The sequence below is a fragment of the Ursus maritimus genome, unplaced genomic scaffold (genome assembly GCF_017311325.1).
Source record: "Ursus maritimus isolate PB19 unplaced genomic scaffold, ASM1731132v1 scaffold_14, whole genome shotgun sequence".
NCBI lineage: Eukaryota > Metazoa > Chordata > Mammalia > Carnivora > Ursidae > Ursus > Ursus maritimus.
In genome coordinates, this window is record NW_024423786.1 from 48,922,570 (window position 1) to 48,940,098 (window position 17,529).

The 17,529-nt window shown below is 42.6% G+C and overlaps 1 protein-coding gene across 1 annotated transcript in view; it reads left to right on the forward strand.

The window, feature by feature from the left end:
* The window catches only part of LOC103682162 (zinc finger protein 709-like), a 20,851-nt gene extending 11,352 nt beyond the window's left edge, over positions 1–9,499 (forward strand). Inside the window, exons 2-4 of the mRNA XM_008711750.2 lie at positions 5,691–5,817; positions 6,014–6,074; positions 6,589–9,499. Coding sequence (XP_008709972.1) covers positions 5,691–5,817; positions 6,014–6,074; positions 6,589–8,326 — 1,926 coding nt within the window. The 3' untranslated portion in view covers positions 8,327–9,499. The remainder of the gene's footprint in view (positions 1–5,690; positions 5,818–6,013; positions 6,075–6,588) is intronic.
* Positions 9,500–17,529: the final 8,030 nt, after the last annotated feature.

Below are 17,529 nucleotides of genomic sequence, written 5' to 3' on the forward strand. Positions count from 1 at the left end.
TATTGGCAGATTTTTTTCTCAATAAATTTTTATTTATGACTTTCTTGTTTACTCTAGCTTATTTTAGTGCAAGATTATATTATATAGTACGTAGAATATAAACAGTTACATGCTAATTGACTTCGTGTTGTCAGTAAGGCTCCTGGTCAGTAGTCTGCTGTTAGTAGTTAGTTTTTGGGCAATCAAAAGATAAACCCAGATACTGAACTGACCAAGGGTTGGTGTCCCTAACTCTTGAGTTGTTCAAGGGTCAGCTGTAGTTTAAAGGGCTTATTTTGGGGCGCCTGGGTGGCTCAGTTGGTTGAGCATCTGCCTTTGGCTCAGGTCGTGATCCCAGGGTCCTGGGATCGAGTCCCACATCGGGCTCCCTCCTCAGCAGGGAGACTGCTTCTCCTTCTGCCTGCGGCTCCCCCTGCTTGTTTTCCCTGCTTGTTTTTTCTTTCTCTCTCTGACAAATAAATAAGATCTTAAAAAAGAAAAAAAGAAAAGGGGTTTTCTCGCTACTTGGGACTCTTGGAGATTTTCTCCATAGACAGTCTTGTCTTTTGCCACAAAAATAGTTTTATTTATTTATTTATTTATAAAGATTTTATTTATTCATTTGAGACAGGGATACAGAGAGACTCAGAGAGCATGAGCAGGGGGAAAGACAGGGGGAGAGGGAGAAGCAGGCTCCCTGCTGAGCTGGGAGCCCGATGTGGGGCTCCATCCCAGGACCCAGAGATCAGAGCCCAAGCCAAAGGCAGACGCTTAATCATCTGAGCCATGCTGGTGCCCCACAAAAGCAGTTTTATTTTATTTACTTTTAAAAAGTTTTTTTTTTAAAGATTTTATTTATTTATTCAACAGAGAGAGAGACAGCCAGGGAGAGAGGGAACAGAAGCAGGGGGAGTGGGAAAGGAAGAAGCAGGCTCCTAGCGGAGGAGCCTGATGTGGGGCTCAATCCCAGAACGCCGGGATCACGCCCTGAGCCGAAGGCAGACTCTTAACCGCTGTGCCACCCAGGCGCCCCTACTTTTAAAAAGTTTTATTTCTTGCTTCCCAGTCTGCATACTGTGTTTTTTTTTTGTTGTTCTGTGTTTTGTTTTTTTTCGTTTTTGGGTCTAATCGCATTAGTTAAGAATTCCAGTACAAGGTCGACTAGGATTGGTGAGAGGGGACGTCTTGCATTCTTCTTGATTTTACCAAAACACATCTAGTTCTTTCAGGGTAGTGCACTTGAATTAAACAAGAGTCCATTTGGTGTAGAGGCAGGTGTGTGGGCAGAAGGGGAAGCATTCTCCACCACAGTGATTTGGTCTCAATCTCCAGGGAGCCTATGTACCTGGACTTGACCTTCTGTGGTATACGGAGAAAGGTGTGTCATCTTTGTCCTTAGTTCCTAATAAAAACCTCTTGAAGATCTTGGAATTACTTGAGTGATAAGGGATAGTATCTTTTTTTTTTTTTTTTTTTAAATAAGGCAACTCTTGGCCAGCTCCTCGATAGCTTCAGTGACACTCTTGTGAAATAGATTGTTTTGAGGTCAGGCCTTGTTAAGAAGCTTAGTATATTCTGGACATATTTTTAAATGGCTACTTTTTTGTCTTTAATTTTGGAGACAGTGCTTTACCCTGGTACCTCAGGTCTGTGATGGAAGAGTTGTTGATTTCAGGTTTCTTTGCTTTTGTCTTCTGAGGACTGGAAGCCAGCTTCTAAGCTCCTTAATGCCCAACCAGATACCAGAAGTCTCTGGCTCCTCTTTTGATGTTTGACTGCTGACAGCTTTCAACCTTCATCTCTCCTTCCTCCCCTTATGCCCCACATCTGTATGAGGGGACCAGACAGCCTGGGTGTTTCTTCCTTTGGTTTTGGCAAGTGATTCAATCCACAGAAGGCCCTGCCCCTGTACCCCAACTCTCACCCTAGCCCACCCCCAAACCCAGGCTGGGCTGCTTTCCTTTCTCTCAGGCGTTTCCCACTTGCTTGGGAGGCCTGCCCTGCGCTGCCCTCCCTGGACACTTGCATTATGGAAGTAAGAAGGCTTCCATACCCTCTAGGCATGTGTGTGTTGTCAGTGTAGACAATCTGAATCAAATGCTGCATATTTTGTGATCCTGTTTGCTTTCTTTTTCTATTGATAAATCCTCCAGATCTTTTGATATTAGCGTATGCCATCCTTGTATGAGTCTCTCAGTGTAAATGCACAAAAAAGTCTGTGGACATGGTTGAAAAATTCTTAGGCTGTAGATAGTGATCAGATCAAACTTCGGGAAATAGCAGTGGATTGAATCACTTGACCCTCCTACATTCTTGCATTGTTTATTGAGTAACAAGTTACAATTCATGTGGTCTTCTACACTTGGGATTATTAAATTGATGAGTTTTTTTTTTCTATTCACAAATTTTTATTCTAATCACTGTGAAACGGGATCTACTGGACTTTGTTGTTGTTGTTTTTAAGATTTTATTCATTTACTTGAGAGAGAGAGAGCCTGAGAGAGCACAAGCAGGGGAAGCAGAGGGAGAGGGAGTACAACAGAGGGAGAGGGAGAAGCAGGCTCCTCACTGAGCAGGGAGCTAATATGGGGCTTGATCCCAGGACCCTGAGATCATGACATAAGTTGAAGGCAGCCATTTAACTGACTGAGCCACCCAGGCACCCCTCTGCTGGACATTTTATTTTCCCTTTTATCTCATTACCAAGGTGATGGACATTTTTAATATATGGTATTTCGTCTTCTGTTCAATATGTTTGACTTTTTTCCTTTCGAATATGCATCTGGTCATTTTAACTCTGCCAGTTGACCTTTTATATTGCAGGTGTTGCTGATACTTTTCCTTGACTGTCTTTTAATTATCTCAATTTTAATATAGTAGAATTTGCCTGTCTCTGAGTTTATGGCTTACTCTTTTTCTTACGAGAAAATTCTCCCTATTCCTGTGTCAATAAAATGTCTGTGATTCTAAAAGTTTTCTAGTTTTATCTTGCACCTTTTTTTTTAAAGATTTTATTTATTTATTTGTCAGAGAGAGAGACTGAGGGAGGGAGGAAGAGAGAACACACAAGCAGGGGGAGAAGCAGTCTCCCTGCTGAGCAAGGATCCTGATGTAGGACTCGATCCCAGGACCCTGGGATCACCGCCGGACCCGAAAGCAAACACCCAATCAGCTGGGCCACCCAGCTGTTCCTTATCTTGCACATTTAAATCTAAAATGAATTGGCTGTTTTCCATAGACTATTGGGGGGAATACAGTGAGTTTTGGAGGTGATTAACAGTGTATGCCTGCGCATTTATCAAGTGTTTGTGATATTTGCCACTTTGCTTCAGTGACTGCTGTGCCCTTGACTGACTTTTCATATTAAATACCAGCCTGTTGAAGGCACTTCCTACCCTTCTCTGTCTGCTTATCACTCTGCTAGTTAGTATACTGTATTGTCTGGAATAGTATAGCTTAAAAATCCTAGTGTGTTAGGTAGACCACCACCTTGTTCTTCGAAAGACTGTCCATTTCTCAACATTTGTTCTATCTGTTGGACTTGGAGAAGTACTTTTGTTGACTGCTAAAGTATCTGGAGGGATTATGGAATTTTATAAAAATACTATTTGGGGGACCCCTCGGTGGCTCAGTTGATTAGGCATCTGCCTTCGGCTCAGGTCATGATCCCAGGATCGAGCCCCATGTTAGGCTCCTTGCTCAGCGGGGAACCTGCTTTTCCCTCTGCCCTGCCGCTCCCCCTGCCTGTGCTTTCTCCCCCTTTCTCTCTCTCTGACAAATAAAATCTTTATAAAAAAAATACTATTTGGGAGTGGCGACATCTGGGTGACACTGAATTCTTGTTAAGAACAGTTGGCATCCGTTCACTTATTTTCTTCTACTTTGACATTAAGCAACAATTTTTACATTTTCCTACAGGATCATTAAATACACTTTAGTCTACTTTGGTGCTGAAATTGGTATGAGTCAATTAGGAGCAAACTGAAATGTCATCTCAGTGTGATCACATAGGATGGGCTCAGTTCTTCAAGCAATGAGTTGTGAATACACATGTAAATTATTGTCTACTGGGGAAGTTTTGTGGACACTCAGTGTCTGCAGAGTTTGTTGGGGGCTGGTCATGTCAACACTGTTTGCCAAACCTGTAACAAATTACAGACTCTCAAAGGGAAGATAGGAGTTTCATGTACCGTAATGTTTGCATTAGCGCTTTGGGCACACTGAGGCACACTTACCTTTAGGGTTGTTAGGGTCACTCCCAAAATTCCAGTCCCGGATACCAGCAAAGGATGAACTTTGTCATCCAGGATTTCTAAGGGTAAGGAATCTCAGGCCTGCTAATGTTCACTCTTGGATAATAGGACTTTTTATGAACATGCTTTAGGGTTCCGTTGTGGAAAGAGTTATTAGGGCTGACCCAGGCAGCTCCTTACTCCCTGGACCCACGACAAGAGGTGTTCCTAGTTTGCTGTCACTCTACTGACTGTCAATTCTAGCATTAGAATTGCTGGAGGGGAGCTTTTCTCTTGTTCCCTAAGCATGGACATCATTGGATGACTGATCTCTTTCAGGGACCAGCACTTAGGGGAATTAATCCACTGAGAGATTCCTGTGCTGGGGATGGGGCTATCCTGCTGCCTTCCCGGCAGAGGAACTCAGCAATGAGTGAAGGAGGGGGGAGAGCCTCCAGAGTGGCTGGTTGGGAATCACTTGCAACAGAAATCAGACAAAAGGGATTTGGTGGGGTTTTTGGGAGGAAAGCACTGCTGAACTCTGTATGTTTCACATCATGTCAAATTCACCGTCAGTGCTATCATGGAATTACGTATAGTCCCTTGCAAATTCCATGTCTTAACATGTTCCTCAAGGTCACCAAGGCCCTGGTTACAGTGATAGAATTCTGTCAGAAAATCTCTTCTGGTATCTTATCAGTATGTGTGTCTTTGTGTCCTAAAAATTGGTGGGAGGCAACTCTGAGGCTCGTGACTGTATGAATTTGGGGGATGTCTAAGATGTCACACCTTTCCTTCTCATATCTGAGTTGTATATTCAGAATATCTTCCTGGCCCGTGAAGCGAGACAGATCACGGAAGGTAAAACTGATCCTGTGATAAATGTTATACAAACAAATTATAATTACACTCTGTTATGAAAATATTGTTGTTTATGCAGCTGGATGTGACTGTTTATAATGGCCTGGAGGATTTCAGGACATTTTGACCAGCTGGATCTTGTAACAGTTTGCATTCTCCTGGCTTCTCATGTTTGGGGATGGGAATAGAAGAAAAGGGTTCCATTTTTTCCCCTGATTTTGATCATGCACTTCTGACCCTGTGCTTCATGGAGTGCTGTGTGATGTGGGTATTTAAGAAGGAGATGAAAGTTTTTTTCACAAAAAATTGATGGTCTTAAGATGGAAATATTTCTTTCATTTGTACAGCATTTTTCCAAGGTGTTCTGTTCCCTGACAGTAGAGAGACATGGAGACTTGAAATGATAACAATAAAAATGTAGCAATAAATTCCTGTGTTTATGATGCTGTTAAATTTATGAGGAAGTGAGTATGGCCAGAGAGGAAGAGTCTGATGACCCCATCATAGAATAAATGTTGAGAAATCAAAGTCCTCTGTGAATTTCTTACAAATTGACTAGAGATCGCCAGTGCTGTCCGTCTCACCCATCCTCCTGTACACATATGTGGGATGTTTTAGGACTCAGTGGCCTTGGAGGATGTGACTGTGAACTTCACCCTGGAGGAGTGGGCTCTTCTGAATCCGTCCCAGAAGAAACTCTACAGAGACGTGATGCAGGAAACCCTCAGGAACCTGGCCTCAATAGGTGAGGGTGATGACAATCTTATGAGTCCATTAGAGAACCAGTGTGAGTTGCTCATCAGTGCTGTTTCAAGAGGTGAAATGTGGAAAGGGAATGTGTTGGTAAATAAATCAGCCATGGTGACTGTTCATCATGGACCTAGAATCTAAAAAACTAATCTAAAAATATTTTTTATGATTTTTCCTGGTCTGCATTTTAGGAGAAAAATGGGAAGACCGTAACAGTAAAAGTCCATATGAACATCATCAGACAAATCTAAGGTGAGTCCCACTCACATAAGAACAGTGTCTCTGGGGGCGTCTGGCTGGCTTAGTCAGTAGAGCATGTGACTCTTAACCTCAGGGTTGTGAGTTCAATCCCAAAGTTGGGTATGGAGTCTACTTATTAAAAAAAAAAAAAAGAAAAAGGACAGTTGTTCCATGAGAAAATCTTTGTCATAATGTTAAAAAAAAAAAAAAAAGCAAATAAATAAGACCATTTTCAAGTTTGTTTATTTTTAGGATATTTTCATCAAAAGTTTTTTTCTAGTATGACGTAGATGTTCAATGTTGAAAACTAATAATGTGGAGTCAGTATTCAGAAACCCCATTTATGATTGTCACTTTTGATTATAGCTATGATCAATTCCTTGCAGAATGGTTAGCACGTACTCACCTTCAAATAATCAGAAAACACAAAAAACACATTTTTTTGGTAAATGGTAAGAATGTCATTGAAATAACTTAATAAACATGAAATTATTAAGAAGCCATTAATAACTTCTCATTTTTACAGCAGGCCTGTGGTAGAGAGACCCTGTAAAAATAAAGAAGGTGGTCTGTGTGGAGAATCCTTCAGCCAGAATCCAAATCATAAGCAGATAAAGAAAACTCCTACTGGAATAAAGCTGCGTAAATGCAGTTTCTGTGGACAAGTGTTCAGGCATCATTCATCCTTTAGCAGGCATATGATCTCTCACACTGGCCACAAACTGTATGAGTATCAGGAATATGAAGAGAAGCCTTATAAATGTAAGGAATGTGGGAAATCCTTCAAGCATCGCCAATCCATTCGAGTACATGTAAGGACTCACACTGGAGAGAAACCGTACAAATGCAAGCACTGTGGGAAGGCCTTCAAGCATTGCCAGTCCATTCGAAAGCATGAAAGGATTCACACTGGGGAGAAACCCTACGAATGCAAACAATGTGGAGAAACCTTCCGGTATCGCCACAACTTTCAGAAACACGAGCGAACTCACACTGGAGAGCAGCCCTATAGGTGTAAGCACTGTGGGAAAGCCCTGAGTTGTCTCAGTTACTGTCGAATTCATGAAAGGACTCATACTGGAGAGAAACCTTATGAATGTAAGCAGTGCGGGAAAGCCTTCAGTTATGCCAGTTACATTCGAATCCATGAGAGAACTCACACTGGAGAAAAGCCCTATGAATGCAAGAAGTGTGGGAAAGCCTTCAGTTGTCCAAATTACTTCCGGAAACACGAAAAGACTCACACTGGAGAGAAACCCTATGAGTGTAAGCAGTGTGGCAAAGGCTTCAGTTGTCCCAGATCCTTTCGAAGTCATGAAAAGAGACACAGGGGCGAGAAGCCCTATGAATGTAAAATATGTGGTAAAACCTACAGTTGTCCAATCTACTTTCGAAATCATGAAAGGCGACACAGTGGAGAAAAATCCTATGAGTGTAAAATATGCGGTAAGTCCTTCAGTTGTCCAAAGTATTTTCGGAAACATGAAAGAAGTCACACAGGAGAGGAACCCTGTGAATGTAATGAATGTGAGAATACCTTGAGCCCTCTCACTGTATTTCAAAGACACGTGATGAAGCACAGCGGAGATGGACCTTACAAGTGTAAGGAGTGTGGGAAGGTCTTCGATTGTCCCAATAACTTTCGATGTCATGAAAAGATACACAGTGGAGAAAAGCCATATGACTGTAAGGAATGTGGCAAAGCCTTCAGTTCCTCCATGTCCCTTCAAAATCATGAGAGAAGTCACAGTAGGAAAAAACCTCATGAATGTAAGGAATGTGGTAAAGCCTTCAGTTTTCCCTGTTCCCTTCAAAAACATGAAAGAAGTCATACTGGGGAGAAACCGTATGAATGTAAGCAGTGCGGGAAAGCCTTCACTTATCTCAGTTCTATGCAAAAGCATGAAAGAACGCATAGCGGGGAGAAACCCTATGAATGTAAGCAGTGCGGGAAAGCCTTCATTTATCTCAGTTCTATGCAAAAACACGAAAGAACTCATAGTGGAGAGAAACCCTATGAATGTAAGCAGTGCGGGAAAGCCTTCATTACTCTCTCAAACGTTCAAAGACACATGATCAAGCACACTGGAGACGGACCCTGTAAGTGTAAGGAGTGTGGGAAGGCCTTCGATTGTCCCAGTTCATTGCGAACCCATGAACGTACGCACACCGGGGAGAAACCCTATCAGTGTAAACACTGTAGTAAAGCCTTCACTCGTTCTAGTTCTTTACGAAACCATGAAAGAACTCATAATGGAGAGTAGCCATGTGAATGGAAGGAGTGTGGAAAATTCTTCAGTCCCAGTTATTCTTGAATACACAAAATAACTGGAGAGAAGACTAATGAACACAAACAATTTGGTAAAGTCTTTACTCTCTATGATGTTCATATACATGGAATTCATACCAGAGAGGAACTCTCAATGTAGGGAAAGTTGTGCAAGCTGTCTTTTGATCACACAGTCTTTTGAGGACACATGAGTGCACACGGGGGAGAAACCATATAAACGTGAATAATCAGGGAAAGCCATCCATGCATTTCCATGGGAAGCCATGGAAGAACTCACACTGGAGAGAATTCTGTTGAATGTAAACATTGTAGGAAAATTCACTTGCCCCACCCTCCTAAAAAACCACATGAGAGTGTATAACGGATAGATACCTTATAAATGAAGGGAAGCTTTTTAATTTAAAAAGATATGTTGAAAGTCATTTGAAAAATGCACTGGAAAGAAACAATGTAAGTAATATGGGTAAGCCTGGTGCTTATTACTGTATAATAAGTACTCCCCCAGATTCATGACATGAAAGAAACGTTATTAACGTTATGCATATGTTGTCTTCATCAATGGCTTATTCTTCATTCTCCAGTTTTACTGAGAAAAGTTGACCTATTACTGCGTAAGCTTAAGACCTGTTGCCTGATGGTTTGATTTACATACATTGTGAAAAAGTTACAGTGGCTCATTCTTAAAGTGATTCTCTGTTTTGTGGATTTCTACTTAGTTTTGCAAGGAAACATTGAGGTGGGAAAATACTGTAGGTACTCACTTAGCAGTGGTTTCTAGGTTTCACGGGTAATTTTCTCCCCTCAGTGAAACACTGGTGTTTCCATTTTGAAAGACTCTTTCATCCATGGATGAACTGAAGTGTATTTGTTAACATGCAAAGGTTTAATTTTTATATAACTTTTTCATTTTTTTTTGTAAGGATACGACTGTTGAGTAATGACATGTTACCCTTAAAAATAAACTGCCAATTATTTTACCAGCAAAAATGGGTTTGTAGCAGAGAATTGCAGTTCAGGACAAGGAAGCTACATAATGCCATAGGCAATTGTGGAGAACAAAGGAGAGGAATGCTCTCCTGTAAGAGAAAGCAGGGGACTTGGAAGGGGCTGTTACGAACAAAACATTGGTCGGAATAAACTGGGAAGTTCAAAATATAGTGGCTTCTCATTGGCTGAGTCGTGACTGTCATTGGCTGGGCTGTTGCTGGGTGAGGAGGAACCCTTTCTTCCTGGTGGAATGACAGAGTGGTCCCTAACGTGGTGTTTCACGGCATGTCTCTTCCTGCTGAGTGTGCAACTGAGGAGGAGGGGTGGGGCTGGGAACTTCCACTGCTGAGCTCCTGATGCCATTTTCAGCTACTGTTTCCTTTTGTTAGTATTTACATTTCTTCTTGCGATCAAGGTCTGTCTTTGAAAGCATTGCCGATGAAGAATAAGGTTTTCCAGGGACGTTTGGGTGGCTCAGTTGGTTAAGCGTCTTCCTTCATCTTGGATCATGATCCCACGGTCCTGGGATTGAGTCCCCTGGCGGGCTCCTTGCTCAGCAGGGAGCCTGCTTCTTCCTCCACCTGCTGCTCCCTCTGTGTGTGTGTGTGTTCTCTCTCTTCAATAAATAAATACATAAAATCTTTATTTTTTTTTGAAGATTTTATTTGTCAGAGAGGGAGTGAGAGCTGAATTTGAAGGAGAACTTTCAGGCATTTCCCCTCTGAAGTCTGTATCTTCTCAAGGTCGGAAGTGGAGATCATCTTGGAGTGTTGAGCCAGCATCACCTTATTGGGTACTTGACTTTGTTTTTAAAGATTTTATTTATTTATTTGAGAGAGAGCGAGAGAGAGCCCGAGCAGGGGGAGGGACAGAGGGAGAGGAAGAAGCAGACTTCCCCGCTGAGCAGGGAGCCCGATGCGGGCCTTGATTCCAGGACACTGGGATCATGACCTGAGCCAAAGGCAGCTGCTTCACAGACTGAGCACCCAGGCGCCCTTGCTTACATTATTTTTAAGCATCTTGACAGGCAACCAGATACAACAGAAGTAACATGACAATTGCAAATTGTATGGTGGTTCTGAACCAGGACTCTAGATCCCAGAGTAGCCAGTATTGACAGTTACTCCAGCTTAGAGGAAGAGGGGCCCTCTGTGACTACAGACCAGGAGTCCTGTATCCCTCTTGGAAGTTTCCGCTTACAGCAGCCATGAGTGCAGAATAATGAATATTGCAGAAACACGTGGAAATAATTAGCCACCTGGATTTGGGAAGATACAGTACAGATACAATCATGATGCAATAGCTGATGAATTTTTTGTAGAATGGCAAAGCTTCAAAGACCTTTAAAAGACTATTCTTATCTCAAACTGTTGGTAACCCAATGTGTTACATCCAGTAAGGTTTCTAAGTCACAGATGGTGAATTTGGAGGAGAATCCAGAGTCAGTTAACATTTCACAAGAAGACTTGTGAATTTTGAACTTTCTAACTCTTCACGATAAGCCGTCGAAAAATTAATTTCTCACGTGATTGTGATTAGGCTATTTCTGAAAGGCCATAATTAAAAGAAGAGATTTCCCCATTTTGCAAGGGTTTGGGATGTGCAGACGAGGGTGTGGTGTTTCCACAAAAGTGGAGAGCTGAAGCAACAGTGAGAAAAAGGTACACTGGCCCAGTCTGGACCATTTGGGAAAGCTGTCTGGTCTGATGTCGGCCCCTTCAGTTTGGGGAAATCTGCACTTCCCATTCGCCAGAGGGTGTGTGGGACGAGTCAGGGTTTGGTACTTTCTTGAGATGTATAATGAGTATCCAAGAGTTTCTTCCCTGAAGTTTGGCAACCCAAGGGTTAGTTAGCAGTTCCTGAAAAGGGCCTTCTCAGTGAGGTTGAAGAGTCTTTCTGGAGTTGTCTTCTCCAACACATGAAATCTCCACGTTGTAAGGTGTAATGCTTGATTGTCTCTCTGGAAGTGCACTGGAGAAAGATTGTTCTACCAAAGCACTTGTAATCGAAGCCATTAGCCTTCGCACTATTGAAGTATATTTCCTTTTATCAGCTGTGGGTCAGAGGAGGCAGGGGCAAGTGCATTGGCTGTCCTGTGACTCTCAAAGGGTGAGAATCTGAGTTCCAGAGAGGGTGGATCTGAGATTTAGAAGGACTGATGGCAGTGTTACCAGCCACGGTATTTGGAAGGTCTCTACAAATTTTGCCTATTGAGGGTTTTTTGTTTTGTTTTGTTTTGTTTTAAGACTTTTGTTTATTTATCAGAGCACAAGCAGGGGGAGCTGCAGTCAGAGGAAGAAGCAGGCTTCCGGCTGAGCAAGGAGCCCAATGCTGATGTGGAAATCAGGACCCTGGCCTCATGACCTGACCTGAAGGCAGCTGCTTAACCAGCTGAGCCCCCCAGGCTCCTCTTGCCTATTGAGTCTTAATAGTGTCATTAGTGTGCTCGACTCACCCTCAGGTTTGAGGGTGATAAGCAGCATGACCTTTGTAACACCAGACAGACCACACAGACTCATGGAAGCGCCTGACTGGTGAAATTGGTTCCCTGATCACTGTGAAGTTCAAGGGGGGGCTCTCGAGGTTGGGATAATCTTCTCTAACACAATTTTAGTGACAGTGAAAGCATTGGCCTGACTACAAGGGAGAGAGCTTCAGACCAGTGAGAAAGTATGCAAACCATGCCTAAAGTTACAGGAAAGTGTATGAAACCAGTTTGCATGAACTGATGTCCCCGGATTATACATGGAAGAGTATGGATAAGCGAGGTAGGCACTTTTTGTGGCCTTAATTCCCCACCAAAATTCGTTCATGATTGCTATCGTTTCATTAGTAGACCAGTTGTTTAATGCATATGCAGTGTTAAGTAGTGGAGATTTTAGAAGTTCTTGTAGGACTGAGTTGTTACTTATCAGACCAACAATTAATTAGATATCTAATATCTTATTTCCTCGGGCCAGTGTTGGGTGTCTCTTTAATTTTTCTGATTATCATTTGGGATATCAGATATCATCTGATAAATATCCCTTTGGGACATGACGGAGGTTTAGCTGTTGATTTCCTCGAGTGGCATTTTTTTTGTGTGGAAATGTCAGTGAGGTGGTTTCCTTTGGCCTCCAGGAATTGAATCTGGAATGCCCGGGAATGTTAATAACAGCTAGAGCAGCTGGCTAATATGTGACATCTGATAACTTTTGGGCATATGAGACGTTTTTAATTTTGCATTTTATTGGAGGTAAGGACACCTTGTTTCCATAATAGTGTGAGGTCATGAGCTGCCCCAAGGGGGGCATACCGACTCTCAGTACAAGTGTTGGTGCTTTTGCCCTTGGATAATGTATAAACTGGTGTATGGGCTTACATAATGGCTGAAATACAGGTGCTCCCAAGGGACTTCAGAAAGAGTTGTCATAGCATACACAGCACCATAGTTTTCATCTTTCAGATAGGAACCATCAGTAAACCATAAAAAACCTGCGTTAGAGGAGTTCGCGTACGTTTCCATGGGGGAATCAAAAGTAATTTGTCAGCATTAAGCAGTCATGAGGGATTTTTGTCTGGATCCAAATGTAGTCCTCGTTTTGAGATCAGATGCCCTAAATACCGAAACGTGAATGAGTGAACTGCAAGTTTTTTGGGAGACTTTATGTCTCTTGAGGGCCAAAAGTGTTTGTTTTTGTTTTTTGAAGATGTTATTTATTTGAGAGCACACGTGCAAGCTGGGGGGAGAGCAGAGGGAGGGGCGGAGGCAGACCCCACAGAGCAAGCAGGTGCGGGGCTTGATCCAGATCCTGACCTGAGCCGAAGGCAGAGGCTTACCTGACTGAGCCACCCAGGCACCCCTATTTTTTATTCTTTATACTCATTTTTGTCATAAGACTCGTTTCTCATTCATAATACCAAAAACTTAGTTCATTTTTTTTTCAGTGCCCTCTTCCCAAAGTCCACCAGGATCATATCTATAGTAGGAGAGAGTGATATAATGATTTCTAGCTTTAAGAGAGAGAACAAAGTATAAAAGACTGTGGGGTGTAACAGAAACAGTGCACTCAAAAGGACTTCTTAGCTGGATTTTGTGTTAGGTGAATGCTGTTAAAGGAAACAAGATTTTTTATTTATTTTTTGTATTGGATGCCCTAAGGAAGGGAGATTAATTCTGTCTTGGGCAATTCCAGTAGTTTTTATCTAGGCAGCGGAAGGAATGGCTTGATGCTAAACCTAGTTTGTAATAAGCACCATTTACATTAGAAGAGGGGAATTTTGGTCATTTTTAGTCTTGGAATGTTATCTTTACCATTTATAGAAACATGGTTGCAGAAAGCATTTGTCTTGATCAGTCGTGGTCACAGAGTAGCTTTTCTGATGATGTGATTTTCTTCTGTTCAGTGTTTATCTAGGCTTTGTAGGCAGTGCAAAGGTCAGTTCCTAGTCCTGTGCAACAATTCTGCTTTCCTAGTTTTCTAGATACTGAAATACTTCATGCAGTGTATTGGATGGTTTCCATAAAGCATCTCACTGAAAATGCATGTATTTCTAATCATGTATTTCTTAGCAAACTGTATGGCTTTTGTTACCGCTTTTGTGAGTCAGATGAGGCTTGTAAGTTTAGGTAAATTGCCAAAGAACACAAACCAAGCAAGAGACAAAGTCAGGATCTCTTTTCCAGTAAAGCCTTTCTTGCTCAGGTACTGTGGTCCTGGTTCTAATATTTCAAGATACCTCATATGCTAGACAGTATGGACTGAAAAACAGCCAGTTTAGCACAAATATTCAAAGCACTCTAGGATGTGGATATGTAGGCATGAAAGAATGAAGGTTTTGGTTTTCTTTTTTAAAGATTATTTTAGAGGAGTACAGGTGAGCCAGGGGAGGGGCTGTGGGAGAGAAGCAGACTCCCCTCCAAGCGGGGAGCCCAACATGGTCATGACCTGAGCTGAAATCAAGAGTCAGACATTCAACCAGCTGAGCCACCCAGATGCCCAAGAAAGAAGTTCTTGTATTAGTGCTTATGTTTCTGTGGGGTAAGTGAATTGGTTAAATGGGAAAGCTTTGCTTTCTAAGTAGAAAATTAAAGGCATTGAAGGAAAGAAATGCTAGGTAAGATAGGGAAGCTGGGGGGTGCGATGCGTATCTTGTCTGTAGAGGGTCATGGCCTCAGTGAGTGAGAATGTCCTTGATCATTTTCTTCCCACTAATATAAATTAAACACTGTGTGAGGAACTGCTTGTGTGTGGATGTAAACAGTGGGCAGCAGCACCTAAAGTCCTGTATCCTGGGATCGACAACAGTGGTTCCCCAGAAAGATGAAGGTATAGACATGGCTCTTCTTGGCGTGTGTGTCTGTGTGTATCTGTCTACTTGGGAGAAATCACTGATTTTATGACTAGTAAGAAAATAGATGAGCTTGGAGTATCTTACAAAATTGGAAAGTGCTTATAAACCACAGTTGAGATGGTATGTCAGAGGGACCCAGAGTCAACTGAGAGAGATCCCAAATGTCAGAGCTGCAATAATTCGAGCAAAAGAAGAAGTAGTGTTGCTTTATATAACCCAAAGGACAAAAAATATACATGAGCAGTACGGTTCTTGGGATGAGTGGATAGATGTGGGAAATAAGTAAATACGCAGACGCTGTGGTTTACTGTCTCAGGATACAGAAGTGCTTTCTGGTGTTCAGTATGTTTATCATTTTTAACACTGAGCTCTTTGGTACATAAAGAATTTCTTTAGCTATCGTAGATAGAAACTGGCACAGTTTATCATATATTTTATTAAATCCTCCTATTTGTAGACCTTCAAGGGATCATCTGAGTAGCTCAGGGTTTTGCAATGTTGACACTTGTTTTTAATCAGACAGTGTTCTTTGTCAGAGGGAACACTGTGTTGCGTCTTAGAGGATCCCTAGACGTCTGCAGCAGCACGACCACCTCCCCAAGTCATGACAGCCAAAGCCATTTCCAGGTATTGCCAAATATCCCCGGGTGGCGAAACCCCCTCCCTGCCCCGTGACACACAACCGGTCAGTTCCTGTGGTGGCAACAGACCATTAAATGATCATTTCTCATTATTTTTGTACTTGGTGCCTCTGATGAAACTTGAACTCCTTTAGTTGCATCAATTTCCTGACTATCTTTTGGACTTATTTGCAGAGATATCATTTAGAATTATTTCATTATGGGGCAGAAAAGATCCTGAGGCAAATTTGATGGGAAAAAATGCTTCACGTTTTGTGGCTCTGTGTAGGGAGATGAGCGTCATTGAGTTCAGGAGTCTTCTACGCACCAAGGTCGGCTCGGGAGGTGATGCTTCTGTTGCTTCATCAGGAGAAAACGATAGACTTTTCTCCACATAGATCCTGCACATGGTGTAAGACTGCGACCTCCACATTTTATGTATGTTTTGCAAGACGTGATTTTAGTCCAATCTGTGTTATGTGTGTGGTATGTATGTACACATGTTCAGCAGATCGACTCCCTCATCAGTGGCAGTAGTTTTCCAGTTATTTCATCTTCAGTTTGCTAAGTAAACAATACTCTCCCCTCCAATGATAATTGCTTCTTCCACCCTATTCCTCATATTGGCCGCTGTGTTCTGACATGAAGTTAGAGGTGAAAGCTGTGGTTAGTAGTTGGAGTGTGGATGAACATATTGGATTTGGGTTTAGGTCCTCCTTCCAGTGGGAGGCTGCTCACACATCGTCCCTCATCATGCTGTGCTCCCCGACACCTTGAATGAGTCCCGGGCTCTCGGCGGGGCACTGAGTGTATCGGAAAGTGACTACAGGAGCTGAGCACCAAAAAGTGACTCTCGCTCCCGTGGCACCCTTCTCAGATTTCAGCCAGGGGCCAGCAAGATCAATTCCATAGCGGGGACTTTTATTTTTTAAAGATACATAATAAAAATATATTTATTCTAGAGAGAACACAAGCAGGAGAGGGAGAGAGAATCTGAAGCAGACTCTGCTGAGCATGGAACCCAACATGGACTCAATCTCACGACCCTGAGATCACAACCCAAGCCGAAACCCAAGAGTGGGGCACGTAACCCATGGTGCTGCCCACGTGCCCCTTTAGTGGCATTTTAATAAGGCTAGAGGGGAAGAATAAAGATGTTTCTGAGTCACACGAAGGAGTCCACTCTAGGCAATGAACCATTTTTCCTAATTTCCCTTTTTTTTTTTGGTGAGTAAAGTGATAGAAGTTTATTAAGTGAAGATACAGAAAAAGCTCTCAAGAGTGAGAGGGCTTCCAATAGGGTTGCCAACGAGGGCCTTTAGAGTGGTCTTTTATAGAAAGCTGAACCAGGGAACACCTTTAATGGCTTACTTCCTTTTTAGGGGCTGGTTATTTGTTGGTCACAGGTGATTATCATAAAGACACCCCACAGGACCCACCCCACATGCCTGGGGTAGGGTGGTCCAATTTGTGCCCTTATCTCTGGTTTCCCACACCTCCACATTTTTGGGATGTCTGTGAGCCTGATCACATAGGCCCCTATCTGTCTGTCCCTACCTAGCGCTGCCTTTCCCTTACTCATTCTTCCCCCTGGAATAGTAACCCTAACTGCCGTTAGGGAATGGGACAATGACCGCTCTGGCTGCTTCCTGCTGAAATGGGGTGGTGGGCTGTGTGGCAGTTAGAATCCCCAGGGGTCGGTCCAGGGGCTTGTGGTATGGCTCCAGCGGGTCATGATGGGCAGCAAACGGTATATGCATCAGCACATGCAAGAGGATGAACAAAGTATCAGGCCCAAAATTATGATCACATCCCTTAGATAAGATCCCCAATTACCAATTTTGTCAAATAGATCAGTGGTTATCTTGATCTAAATTCATCACAAATGTCGCCTCTTAATTGGGACACCTTGCAGGAGTTAACTGTAATGCGAACACACAACGAAATTTTTTACACCCCAAATGGTGTAGCAATAGTAGACAGTAATGGTTCTCGAGAAGTCCTCTGAATTTAACTCTTGGCTGAGTGCGTTTAGTGCCTGGGAAGTATCATTTAGAGTCCTGCTGAGCAAGCATACTGTTATGCTTATTTTATATTGCAGTCCTAACCTAAGTCCTGGAAGTCCCATAGTGAGCTTTGAGGCTCTTTTTACCAGGAGGACTCTTGTTTGCTTGGTTAAAGCCTTTGTTTGCAATTGTAGTGTCAGTAGAGGTGGCTTCTAGGTAGGATAAAAGAC